Source organism: Bipolaris oryzae, assembly GCF_000523455.1.
Source record: "Bipolaris oryzae ATCC 44560 unplaced genomic scaffold scaffold_168, whole genome shotgun sequence".
Taxonomy (NCBI): Eukaryota; Fungi; Ascomycota; class Dothideomycetes; order Pleosporales; family Pleosporaceae; genus Bipolaris; species Bipolaris oryzae.
This window is the reverse complement of record NW_006911444.1, coordinates 43,853-57,291: the sequence shown is the minus strand read 5'-3', so window position 1 is coordinate 57,291 and position 13,439 is coordinate 43,853. Positions and strand designations below refer to the sequence as shown.

The 13,439-nt window shown below is 53.1% G+C and overlaps 4 protein-coding genes across 4 annotated transcripts; 2 read left to right on the top strand and 2 right to left on the bottom strand.

The window, feature by feature from the left end:
* Positions 1-1,118: 1,118 nt before the first annotated feature.
* COCMIDRAFT_105248 (uncharacterized protein) lies at positions 1,119-3,670 on the bottom strand (the record flags this gene model as incomplete). The annotated part of the gene is made up of 2 exons (XM_007693510.1): positions 1,119-1,219; positions 1,273-3,670. 2 exons carry the CDS (start codon positions 3,668-3,670, stop codon positions 1,119-1,121), a joined length of 2,499 nt encoding a protein of 832 aa, XP_007691700.1.
* Positions 3,671-6,854: 3,184 nt separating this feature from the next.
* On the top strand, positions 6,855-7,403 carry COCMIDRAFT_105221 (uncharacterized protein; the record flags this gene model as incomplete). The annotated part of the gene is made up of 1 exon (XM_007693509.1): positions 6,855-7,403. The coding sequence occupies one exon, from the start codon at positions 6,855-6,857 to the stop codon at positions 7,401-7,403; it is 549 nt and encodes a 182-aa protein (XP_007691699.1).
* Positions 7,404-7,804: 401 nt separating this feature from the next.
* Positions 7,805-9,338, top strand: COCMIDRAFT_105216 (uncharacterized protein; the record flags this gene model as incomplete). The annotated part of the gene is made up of 2 exons (XM_007693508.1): positions 7,805-8,262; positions 8,351-9,338. The coding sequence occupies 2 exons, from the start codon at positions 7,805-7,807 to the stop codon at positions 9,336-9,338; spliced, it is 1,446 nt and encodes a 481-aa protein (XP_007691698.1).
* A 564-nt stretch (positions 9,339-9,902) lies between these two features.
* COCMIDRAFT_8551 (uncharacterized protein) lies at positions 9,903-13,119 on the bottom strand (the record flags this gene model as incomplete). Its single annotated transcript, XM_007693495.1, has 3 exons — positions 9,903-12,693; positions 12,751-12,966; positions 13,025-13,119. The coding sequence occupies 3 exons, from the start codon at positions 13,117-13,119 to the stop codon at positions 9,903-9,905; spliced, it is 3,102 nt and encodes a 1,033-aa protein (XP_007691685.1).
* Between the last annotated feature and the right edge of the window lie 320 nt (positions 13,120-13,439).

The following is a 13,439-nucleotide window of genomic DNA, read 5'->3' as shown; positions in this document are numbered from 1 at the left end:
AGGGGGGGGAAGGGGAGGAGGCTGGGGGGTAAAAAAAAAGACGACACTCTGGCTGTTAGAGTTCGTTCAACTTACTTACCATGGTTGGGGCTTGTAAAGTCAGTTTCAATGCAAATACGATTCTGTTTCGGGGGCCAGCGCAAAGAACACTTCACAGAAAACTCGTTGTTTTGTCTATAAATGATAATAATTTTAAAAATATGATAAGATTTCCCAGATTCCAATCCCATGCCAATAATTTCCCTGTGATAGATACATACTCGTTTTCAGATGAAAGGAGGTGGGCTTACTCACAGCATATGCGACTACCATAGATAGAGCTATCATTGCTGGAGGAGTATGTTAAAGCCATATATGACCAAAAAAAAAGAGAGAGGAAAAAACACAAGCCGCTCGCTCGCTATGCCAATAACACAATCGTCAAGAACGAAAAAAGATGATTTTTCTCTTGGAGGATTGGTGTGGACTGTTGCAATCAACAGCACACAAGTGTCAGAGATGCGATACCTATCCAAGGAACCCCGCCTCCAACTCCACTACTCGCAAAGATAGATAAAGGAAAGAACAATAAACCTTCAAACACGCAGGACTCTCAATTCCGGTTCTGCCTATTCGCTTGCTTCAAAAGATCAAATAGTCGTGATCGTTGTCATGGCCATCGTGTTCGTGGACCATACGTCAGCCGTCTCCGTTCAGAAAGTCAATAAAGGTCGTATGGATCATTTGGAAAGGATAAATAAAAAACAAAAAATATCAGTCCGGCGCCACCCGGTAAAGAGCGTGATGTAGTTGGGATGTTGTGGGAGCCGGAGCTTGTTTAAATCGTTGATCGAGCCAAGATCGCAGAGAAAACATGGCAATCCAGAGGACGCCGGGGAATCGCAATAAAATGCAGACACAGTCGTTCATCGTTTGAAGTTCAGGGATCGTCAGCCGTTAGATTGCAATCATTGGGCACGTGAGTCGTGGGTCGTTCTTTATATGTATGATGTGCCGTGAGAGCAGGCTGCAGTGTGTTGCCGGCGGATGAGTCGCGCGTAAAAGATAGGCGGTGAAGGGTATGTGCAGCCTACGGATTAGACGATAACGATATCGTGAAGACGCAAGTCGATTAAAATCTAGTTGGCTCGGATGACGAGCTTCGAGAGGAACTTATTTGACAACGAGTCAAAGTCCGTACGGTCGAACTTGCAGTCACTTCGTGAACGAAGGTATGGTTCTGGTGGTCATGTTAGCATTTGCAGAGGCCAAGTGGAGGCTGATAGTATTTACCGTATTTGGTGACATGCGCGCGGACCTCGGTCATGGCATCGCAAACCGCAGGGTTCGAGTTGAGCAGGTGGTGGTGTTTCCTCGAGTCCCACTCGGTGAAAGCGGGAAGCTTCTGCGAGATGGCCGAGAAGAGACCAACAATGACACCAACGGGCGTGCCCTCCATCTCACCGCAGAACTTGTGAACGGCACTGATGTCAGGGACACGGTAGTTGCAGTCGAACTGGATCAACTCCCACACAGCCAGGAGGATGGCAGCGAGCATGAAGATGGTAGGCCAGTTCTTCAACTTGTCACCGCTGTAGACGGACTGGTAGAGCGAAGACAGCTCCTCAAGGACGTCCTTTTGCAGCTCGCGCCACATGTCGGCAAGAGCACACTTGACTTGGAAGTTGATCATGACAGGTGCAATGGTCTTGCCAGAGAACTTGGACTGCTGGTCTTCAACCTTGCCAGGAACGTTCTCCTCCTCACCCAGACCCTCAACCATGGTGACATGGAGAGTCAGGTTATAGGCAAGGACAAGCTTAAGTGCCTTGCGAATGACTGGCAGCTTCTCACGGCAGTAGAAGCGGTAGGCAGTCTTCAAGAGCTCAGTGACGAAGTAGGTACCCTCAAAGTACTCATCAACAAACTGCTCGAAACCACCATCAATGTGGCGATCGAGATAGTCAGAGAGCATGGCACGGGGGATGCCCTCCATACCAGCGGACAGCTTGGCAGTGTTGATCTCAAAGTGGAGACCGTTGAGGGTCTCGTGCCAGTCGACACCGAAGCACTTTTCGTCGCGGACATAGACCTCGCGAGCCATGATGGGGAGGTAGTGTCCATAGCCGTGGGTGACGTAGATCAAACGCTCTGCCGTCGAGAAACCCTTGATGTTGCCAATAGAAAAGCCAAGGCTAACGTGACGCTCGTAGTCGGCCTTCCAGTCTTTCATAAAGTAGGCAATGTCCTTGATGTCAATGCGCGTGCACGGAACCTGCCAGAGACGCGCATGAGATGGCTGGCAACCAGCGCACGGATCACCCTTGTCACAAGTCTTCTTGAGGAACTTGCATCGCAGGCATGCACGGAGCTTGCGGATCTCGTGAGCTTGCTGTCGCTGATCGGGCCTGAGAGGGCCACGTCTCCTGCCAACACGCTTCTCGCCAGTGTTGTCCTTTTTGTTGGTGTGAGCAGGCGTCTTCTTGACAATGGTCTTGGTGGGCTTTGATCCTGACGCAGTCGTGGGCGACTTCCTGCGGCGGGCTGGTGGGGAGCTGACTGCCGACGAAGTTGGCGAGGCAGTGTTTGACGACGATTGCTTGATGACAATTGGCTCTACGCGAGCCATGGGAGGGCTCACAGACTGCGTGGGGGAGATGTAGCTGGGGAAGTCGTGGTCACTGAGCGTGTATCCGTGACCGTGGCTGCAGTGATCGGAGTGCGAGTGCGAGTGGATGAGGTCTAGGGTGTTGTCGGTCTCTGACTGGGGCGAGTGCATGGGGAACTGAATCTCCTCGAAGCTGCTAAAGGAGTGAGCTGAGCGAGGCACGTCAGAGTGATTTGAGGTGGATGAATCCGAGCCCGTGCGAATGTGGAGCGACTGGGCTGGGTTGAAGATGATGGCAGAGTTTTCAGAGTAGTCGTACGAGTTGCGGTGGTTGAAGCCGATGTCGACCCAGCCGTTGTCACTGCTCGAGAGCGAACGAATCTCCATCCAGTTTTCGCCCGGTGAGCCAGTGGAGACGCTGTTTGCAGTGGCGGCGTTGGAGTTTGTGGTGTAGTCGGGCGCACTCGAGATGTTTGTGAACTCGCTCTGGAAGTCTGCCATCTGGAAGGGAGCAGTGGTAAGAGTGGGAAGCTCCATGCTGGTGGTGGTCATGAAGTTCATGGGGGCCATGGACATGGAGTTCATCATGACATGCGAGTTGATGCCAAACTCGACAGGCGACGTTTGCAATGGCCCGCCGTACGAGGCAGTGAAGTCGGGGCCCATGGTCATGGCGCCCTGGGCATATGTGTCGTGGGTGAAGGCGCTGTCGGTGTTGATGTTCATCCAGGTAGCCAGCATGGGGTTCATGGGTTGCATGGCGGCGGGGAAACCAAGGCCCATGTTCTGGTGGAGAGGAGTCATGCTCGTCGAACTCACATGGGAGCTGTGTGTGCTCGAGGCGCTGGAGTCGGTGATGCGTCGCTGATGGTGCTGATGCTGTTGCTGCGACTGCTGCTGCTGGGGCTGCTGCTGCTGCTGGCTAGCATCGTGGTGCTGTTGTTGATGCATACTGCCGGGTGAGATGGGCAGCGGCCAGGTTTGCGGGAAAGTGAAGGTTTGTCGGTTGGGGTCAAAAGATGGGTCGAAGGTGCCGTCTACGCCGTAGATGGCCCCGTCAAAGTCGAGGTGTTGGTTCTCCATGTTTGCACGGAGAGAGGAAATGGGTTCGAGTCTTCTCAGCCTCCGTGAGCTGGTAGTAAGCGGTGAAGGACGGCGGGCGATGGGCCGACCAGAGTGTAGGCGGGTGATGCCAAGGCCTCACACCGCTTTTTGTATGCACTCGCAGCCCCACACCCCAATGGCTCGACTAGATCTGCACCTGGCTGGGATAGCGCCAGAAGCGCTGCAGCGGTCCGCTCGATTCGCAATCGAGGGCAAAGGAAAACCCTGATGAGCGGCGGCGTGGGCGAGGGTTCCCAGACTGGCACACCCGCCAGACGAGCGCCTGTCGAGCCAAAGCCGCCGCCAGCTGTAGCAGTAGTATAGTAGTAGTGGAGAGAGGACGGCGCCTGGTAGTGGGCAGTGGGCAGTGGGCAGTGGGCAGTGGGTAGGCGAGAGAACGACTGTGCTGTGTGCTCGCCCAGCGACACGCTCCACCTGCGCGCCTCGTCGTTACATGATAGGCACTAGGACTAAGTCCTCCTCCTACCACCAGCTCCGCCTCTCGGCCGCTGGCTGCTGGCTGCTGGCTTCTGCCCGCCTGCCTCACCACCCTCGCAAGCTGACGCCTCGCCCTGCCGCAGCCTGCCTGTCGCAATAATGCCCTTCCCTGCCTCCAGGCCGTCGCCTGGCAAGACAACAACCCCGCCTGCGATAATGCCCCGATAAGCGTTAGACTCTCGGGGTCCTGTACCTAAGTGCTACCATGGGATCAGCATGCCGAGAGCGTTGGGCATGCCGCAAAAAGCAACACACAAAAGAGGCCCTTCCTCTGCCTGTAAGTATTGAACACACTCGACCTGCTGCTGTCTCTCCATGGCCAGCTGCCCGTGCGCCCTTGATCCGACTGCCTCTCTGCACGACCAGTCCGGCATGCAGCCAAGCGACTCGGCCTGCGCTACGCTCGGTCATGGGCGCATCTAAGCATCTCGACCGACACCAAAGCCTGTGGAGCCACTCGACACTGCACTCGACCAGGTTCACCAATTTGCCTCCCGGGCTCGACCTGGCCCCGACAAGATACTTACAACCCAAACGGCACGCTGCCCTCCATGTAAACACTCACCGACACCACTTGTTGAACGCCTCACAGGGCATGTCATCGTCATCGCCTCAATTGCTCTGCTGCGACGCGAGCTATCTATGGCCGTCATGCCCTGCTAACCTCCGCCCGCTGAGCCCACTTCCCGGCCGGCGGCCCTCGTGCTTGCAGCCGCTCGTTACTGCTCTAGTATCTTCTGCATGCTGTCAACTCTCTTCTGCGTAACATCGCTTCCAGGCCTGTTATTTTGGCCCTAATGTCTTGCAGCCAACCTATCCATTATTGCCGCCGTTTCAGCAATTGTGTCATCCGTCCTGCTCCGCCGCCATATCGCCGCCAATCCAGCGACAGCCAGAACAAATAGCCATCCTCGCCTGCACTTGTGCGTCTACTACCTTGCCATCACCCTTGCTGTACCATGCCGGCAAATCTCCGTCCAAACTCTCCTCACTGCATCCGTCATAGGTCGACACTTAGTTTCGCCATTGTCTGACGGTAGGGCTTGTTGCCCACACTTCGCCATTCTCTCTACAACAGAACTCAAGATCGGGTCTTGTGTCCGGGGCATAGCTGGATAACACATCTTGCAGCGCTGATCCAGGATAGTTGGTGGCGCCGTGGGGCTTGCTGACGTTCCTCGTTATCCCACGTAGCAGTGAATATAGAGTAGTATGTACCGACATACATATCTAGGTACTTTAGAACAGACGAGAACAGTTGGCCAGTCCGGATTTGTATAACGCAGGCTAGTTGCGTTGAAATTGCGTGGGTTTGACCCTTGTTTGGCTCGGTTAGGAGGACCGACTATGGCGACTTTGGTGGAGACGGCGTTGCACTGCGCTGCGCTGCGCTGCACTGCATGTAAGATGGATCCTGCCAACGGTCCTGGGCACATTCAGCTTCGGTAAATCTAAACAAGTAAGTGCTGCATCTCATTGCTTCTTGCATGACTTGTCACGGTTGTAAGATTACAAGCTGCCATGGTTGGCGGCTGTGAGACCTTATGGGCAACTCATGTTCTGGTGGCGTTGGGAAAGAAGAAAGAAGACAGTGGTTGATAGGCTCAGACGTAAGGGGTTGCACGAAAGAGGTGTGATAGAGATGTGTGGAGAGCAAATCGGTAGCGATCAGGGATGACCAATCTGGCTCGCCCCACGGGTGACTGATAGGTGATAGGTGGTGATGGTGAACTGGAGGGTCCCTTCCTTCCCACTCAACATACAGATACGAGACCTGCCTTGTTCACTTCATAATCACCGACTGTAAGCAGTCAATCAACATACGGAACCACCTTCATCACTGCAGTTCAGCCACGTGCCGACCCTGACCGGATTGTATATCATATTGAGTTTGTTTGTGTTACAATAACTTCCACCACATGCCAATAAGACAGCCCAACAACAGATAGAGACGTGACCGGTGATCCTTCTCAAGTTGACCAAAGAAGCACCGTCTGTTCTACCAACTTGGCTATGCACCTTACATGGAATCAATCCCCAACTCCAGTTTCACGGCACAAACGTGTTATTGCGCCACGCAACATGCTTTGGGCATTACGCACCTTCAGGCAGTGTTGCCCCGCACATTTCGTCGTTGCGGGGTAGTGGCGAACCAATGTTCTCAGCAGTGATGAAAGCGAAGCAAGGCTGACTGCCGCTGAAAAGTCTATGTTACGTGTATCCAATGGGAAGAGCTGAGTCCGTACCGAGTCCGGGAAGCACTGCGTGTAGCTGGCTTTACCGAGAACGCAACAGGTGATGATGTCGCATATGCACGTTTTAATAAAACGATAAAGACAAGGCCTTTTGGAGACAGAGTCTGAAGGCCGGAACGGAGCGACGATGATCGCAAGCAATCGCAAGTCCATCTTCCGTAGATTTCGGAGTATCGGGGGGAAAGTTACACAAAGCACAGTCGGCCTTCGGCTCCACGCGCAATCCCCCATGTCCCGAGTAATGCGGGCAAAGTTGGAGCATTTAAACAAGAATCAGAAACATAGCAAATGCGTGATCAAGAGACGCTCATACTACACAGATTCAGACAGCCAATCTGAGTTTGCTTTGCCTTGCATCAGAGAAGCAACAGTTACTTCTTCATCACCTTAATTTCCACGAACAGCACAACATGGCACACGTCGGCGCACTGCCCAAGATCCACCGTTATATCACCAGCCACAACGATGAAGGCAAAGCCATCTTTAGCAATGCCTTCGACGATGAGAGCAAGATGAAGCCCAACTCGGACGGTATCGCATTCGCCCTCAGCTACACAACAAAAGGCTTCCCTGTCGATATGAACAAGGACAAAGACCTTGGCGTATACGGCGACTACCTCGATGACGCACCAGGACTTGTAGTCTCTGGCGGGACGGTCTTACGACACGTTGATATTCCTCCTGCCACAGAATGCACAATGCACCGGACCGTGAGCTTGGACTACGGTTGCGTACTCGAGGGGGAGATCGAATGTCTACTCGACAGCGGCGAGAAGCGCTTCATGAAGCGGGGAGATGTCGCGATTCAGCGCGGGACCATGCACCAATGGATCAACCATAGCCCGACTGAGTGGTGTAGGATGCTTTTTGTATTGCAGGAGTGTCAGCCATTGAAACTTGGTGGGGAGACGGTCGGAGAGGAGTTGGCTGGTATGGCGGGTGTGCGGCCTTCTGATTAAGATTAGCAGCTTTGTTGTACGCGTGAGGTTGAAATTAGGATATGGGGCTTGGATAAGGAATCGCGGATATATTGCTATCGATATCGATATGGGCTGGGCTTCGAATCTGGAGTGCCAAGCTAGCTAGTACTATCCAATCTGATTACTCCCCACGTGCTCCACCTTTTCTTCTCGACATGCGACATTCAAGAAGGGCAATCCTTGACCACAGTCGAACCATGGGGTTTGCACACCAACACAGATTGTGAAATCTCCCGTCCAACTGGTGGGGTGGCTACATCCGCACTCGAACAATACTAAGCGTTCCTGGCTAGCAAAGCCATTGTTCCTGCCAGCCACTCACGGAAACCCCAACAACGGACCTACCAGATCTATAGATCTATACGCGCATGTAAAAAAGTATGGCGCTCCCCTTACGTTTCTCTGCACAAGAGCCCTCATCCCGCTTGGAGGAAATCGTTCCCGAGTCTAAGCGGATTGAAGAACTCTCAGACGAAGAGCTTGACAGCGAGTACGAAGACATGGGTACCGCCACTGCAGAAGAGCAGGCAAACATTGCGTATCTGGAAAGTATCAGAATACCGATCAAAGATTCTCTCGTCACCGAATCAACCAAAGTAGAGGATGAGACATCAGCAATTATCCTACCATACCTCGAGGGCAACCCGAATGACTTTTCTCTTAATGCCTTCGGCATACCAAAACTCCAACGGGATAAGCACGAGGCCATGTTGAAGAGGATCATTGGTGACTACCCTGCACAAGCGGCTGCCATGGATGCTGCCCGGCCGTGGATTGTGTACTGGGCCACTCAGAGCATGACAGCATTAGGACTTGACATTTCCGATTACCAGAAAAGGTGGGTTGGCCGTTCTGATCCTATGTCCACTTATGCGCTGGACATCACAACCGATATATTGAATTCTGGCCTCTAACTATACATACAGGGTAGCGCACACCTTCTCACTAGCTCAACATCCCGATGGAGGGTTTGGAGGCGGCTATGGCCAATATGCACACCTTGCATGCACATATGCGGCGACCCTCTCCATCGCCATGGTCGGAGGCGAAGAAGCCTACAGCACCATCAACCGCAAATCGCTGTGGCACTTTCTCGGGCGCATGAAGCAAGCAGACGGAGGCTTCACCATGTGTCAAGGCGGTGAGGAAGACATCCGGGGCGCATTCTGCGCAATGGTCATCCTCTCCCTCACCAATCTGCCGCTCGAGCTCCCGCCTGACGCCCCGGCACGCCAACACGGCCTGACTAATTTCACCGACAGCCTGGGCGAATGGGTTTCCTCATGCCAATCCTGGGACGGAGGCATCTCAGCCGCCCCCGGCAACGAAGCCCACGGCGCCTACGCCTTCTGCGGCCTAGGCTGTCTGTCCATCCTCGGCCCACCAAAGCATACTCTACACAAGTATCTCGATGTCGATCTATTGACCCGCTGGCTCTCGTCGCGCCAGTGCTCGCCCGAGTGCGGGTACAACGGCCGCACAAACAAGCTCGTCGATGGCTGCTACTCCCACTGGGTCGGCGGCTGCTGGTCCATCGTCGAAGCCGCAACCACCACCGGTCTGTGGAACCGCGCTGCACTCGGCCGCTACATCCTCGCTGCCTGCCAGGAGAAGAAAGGCGGCCTCAAAGATAAGCCTGGGAAGCACTCCGATGCCTATCACACGTGTTACAACCTTGCTGGCCTCAGCGCCGCACAGTACCAGTACCTCTACGATGAGAATGTGAATAAGAATCTGGGTACGGGGAATTACGGGGCCCCGTATCATTGGAAGTCGCAGGGACGATATGCCGGGGATCAACAGGTTGTGTGGGATGAGGGCGATGTGGTCAAGCCTGTCCATCCCATCTTTGTGATTCCGTTCATGTCGGTGTATGAGATGAGGAGGCATTTTGAGGAGAAGGAGGGGTTTTGATTAGATATGGAAAATGAGCTCTCATGTTCTAAAAAAAAAATGAGAACTTGACTTTTTTTTTATGCCTAGTTATTCGGTTGCATAGTAGTCATAGCATAGGTCAAGGATATCCGGGTCTGCCCCCTCTCTTCATCCGGATGAACAACTCCAGAAACTCTTGTGAACACCCACATTCTTCGAAGAAGCGTACAACATCACCACGGGATATGAAGCAGCATGTAACAAAGCACAAGACTCGAACGACAGAAGAAAAAAAAGAAAAAACAAGAATATCTGGCTAGCACTCTTTCCATTGCCCAAGTCACTTGCATAGAAAAAATACCTAGAGAAGAAGAGAGAGAGAGAAAAAAAAAGAAGCCCCTCCCCCAAGGCATACAAAAGTCCTGCTCTACACAAAGACAGAAACTCCAAAGATACACACGTACACACACATACCCATTTAAGAACGCTTTGGCTCAACACAAGTAATACACACACATCACTTCCCTCTTCCCCATCAGAACGCCAAAAAAAAGATTAACTACTTTCTTTTTCTTTTTGCAAAAAAGGATAGGATGTACGGAATCAGCCTCCACCCTCGGCAATAGCCTTCAGCAGCCCACCAATATAATTCCTCAGCGTAAGATTATGACTAGCCGTGAAAGCAATCTGATCTCTCAACGGCGTAAACATGCGCGGGACCCATCCCGCATTCTTCGCTTCTTGCTCTTCCCTCTCTTCGTTCTCGCGTCGTTGCTCGGACGCTGCATCGTTGAGACGCGGCTTCTTGCCGCTCGTTGTGGCGCGTCTCGCAGCTTCAGGACTGCCTTCGCTAGCGCTGAATGCGCGCTTGTGGCTTGGGGAGGAGGGTAATGTGATTTCGGTGACGGAGGCTGGCGGTGGGATCTTGTTGAGCTGACGGGCGAGGTTGCGGAGGACGAGCACGGAGGACAGAGGAAGGCCGGCGGCATCGTTGGTTTCGTCAGTGGCAGTGTTGTAATACCGGAAGTTGGGGGCGGAGTGTGCGCCTGACGAGTCCTCCCTGCCCATGCCGTTTCTGCTGACGGAGCTGGTTGATGTCTGGGGTCGACCACTCATGCCTAAGCCGCCCAATCCTACTGGCTGTCCGAATTGTGGCTGGACGCTTTCGTGTCGCATCTGTGAGGAGGAAGTTATGGGCCGAGATTCTGATGGTGTCCGGTTGTGCTTTGCATGAATAGCATGCTTGATGCTTGTGTCTGGCAGATGCGTCTTCAGATGCTGTCCAGCTTCAAACGCAGATTCTGTACCATTGGGAGAGAAGCGCGTACAGCCACCCCAGTGACAAAAGTACTTGGAAGGTGGGCTTGCCGAAACCGCGTCTCCGTTTTTCATATCGATGTCCGGCTTGGGCTCAAGCAGCCACTGACCTGTCTCCTGGTCACGAGGCACTTGGAGATGCACACTAACGACGTGCTCCCACATAGATCTCGCACCGGACGCAAACTCGCCGCATTCGACATTGGCCGTGGAGTGTTTGCCATCCGTGTGGCCGTTCAACAAGCTCGGTGGATGCCAGCAGCAGCGCATATATGGCCGCTTAGTGCTCGGATCGACTGGTACGGAACGCGGTCGTATGCCTCTTATGGTATACTTTGGTTGCCCACCGACAGTCAAAACTTGAGCAGATGCACCACCAAACGTAGTTGACACGTTTGTGATGAAATCCTTTGCAGGCATGAGAGCTTTGAAAGAGGCCGGGTTAAGTGCCATGTGCTCTGAAAAGGCTGCGTTGTATGCTGACCAAAGTTGAATCTGCGTGATTTCGCCCGTAGGATCTTCTTCAAAGCACGTCTTGAGCCATTGTGAGCTTCTCTCTGGTTCATCAAGAGTGACTAGATGATCGATGATAGCGGACGACAGCTTTGGTGCGTTCTCTGGTGGCGCTGATGATTTCATTGTCTTTGGGGTTGTCCTACGCTCCTCATAAGCAATTGCACCATACTGCAGCAGTCGCACCAATTGCTTGACAACACCCTCAATATCGACTTCGTGTACAAGTGTCTCAACGTTATCTGGGAAACCAGTGAACAAGTAGAGGAAGTCTAGGCAAGCTATGCGGAGATCTTCATCTTCTACTAGCAGCCAGTCGCATATTGACTTGAGAGTCCTTGTCGGTACTTTGGAGAGCTTGTTTGTGACATCAAGGTTCATAGATATTCGTGCAAGTGCTCTCAAAGAGGTAATGATCCGACCACGGTCATCTGTGTCGATTTGCGCTAGCAGAGAACGGTAGAGCGGACTTTGAGAGTCCAGCATCCAGTATTTCGTCAACTGCTCAGTAATTTCAAGGGCGTAATGCTGCAGCTCTACTACAGACGGATGGGTGGGTAGGTTGAGGGCAATGACGATCATGTCCTGAATGGACGGTACGAGGGCGGCAAACAATGCATTTTCTTTCAGCATAACCATGTTCCGGATAATCAGTGCTGCTTCATTGATCATGTTGAGCGACTTCGCCGTTTGTTCAGGTAGGAGACTGTCATGGATGTCGAGCGTGCGGAGAGCAGAAATACGCTCAAGCAGATCGGGGGTGCCAGACAATCCATTCAGGGTCTGTGGGTTGCTGAATTCGTCTTCAAGGTAAGAAATGTCCCAGCTCACGTCGTAGAAGAGCGCGCCTACATCGATGACTTTGGCTATGAGTGCTTCCGCAAGTCCCGGGAATTGATCGAAGCGGTACTTGTCGCCTCGCTCATGGGAGATCTTGACCAAATGGTGAAGAGCGTATGCCTCCTCCTCGGGCTCCTTTGACCGTAGCGCATTGAGAGCGCGAATGTAAATGCTGGGTCCAGGAAAGCCGGTGCCGGGCAGCATCATGCCTTTGAGTGGAACTGGCCTGTTTTTCTTGTTGAGGATGTACTTCTTGCGCGATTGTACGTAGTTATCGAGGGAATTTGACGGAGTTACGACGGGTTTCATGGTGGCCGGCACAGCTGTTCGTGGCTCATAGTTCGCAATTGTCATGGCGGCTCCACTTGTTCCATATCCGTTGGCTTGCGACGAGTTCAGGTGGCCCGTGGATTGGCGAGTCTGGCGAGTCGAGGCTTCAGGCTGGAACAGCACTCGCTGGGGCGGCGCATGGCGGAGGGAGCGCGTCGAGCGCCCAAGGTTGGTGGAATCGTCGACTTCCATCTTGTCTTCTTTGGGTGTCTTCTCCATATCGTCTTCTTCGTCTGATTCCTCCTCTCCCCTTAGTCGTTCGGCTTCTCGACTACTAGGTGGGTGGAAGTTCTCTACAGTACGGTTCAGCAAGTCCCCACCCTTAGCCGATACGTTCTCGAGAATTTCAGGTGGTGGGGGTTCGCGCTTGTGGACTGTAGATATTTCGTATGCACTATTTCACATATCAGCCGGGATGAGCCGCAAGGTGAGGCGCGAGGCCTGGACATACGCAAGGTTCTTGTAGTAAACAGTCTTGACCAGAAAGGCCTGAGTTGTTATGCTAGGGCTCTTGGGAAGAAATTCCGAGGCGATTCTCCGCCACGCAAGCTTGTTATTCTTTGTATCAGAAACCTTGTCGTATCCTCCTTCCTCATTCACGCGTTTGTAGAGGCGCAAAAGGTCAATGTGTCGATTACCGATCTTCGGCTCGCGATCCAGCACAGTCCTACACGTCTAGTCAATATGTGTGCGCTGGGTGCAAGACAACAGGCAAGATGACGCACCCGCGCTTTTCGTGGTATTCGGCCAAGGTATCCAGAAACTCTTCCCGCTCTTGGGTGGGCTCGACGGAGGTTTCCTCTGTTTTGTTTGGGGCCATGTTGCGGCTGTCGCATTCACTGGAGACTACGGACGCACGGATCGGGATACATGCGTGGCTTGGGCGGTGCGACATGCGCAATGGTGGATCTGCTGGTGAATGCGCGGCGCGCGTTCGGTCGCGATGATGGATGAGCGAACACCAGAACTCCAGAATCCACCGCGTTCATCTAGCGCCAAGGTCATGTGACCATGGCCCAGTCGCAACTTCCTCGATGCATCTCACGTCTTCTCACAACCACATGCCCATGACTTGGGGTAGCATGTTACTAGAGCCGAGCTTTGATCATCAAGCCTTTCATCTAATGAACGACTAATTCA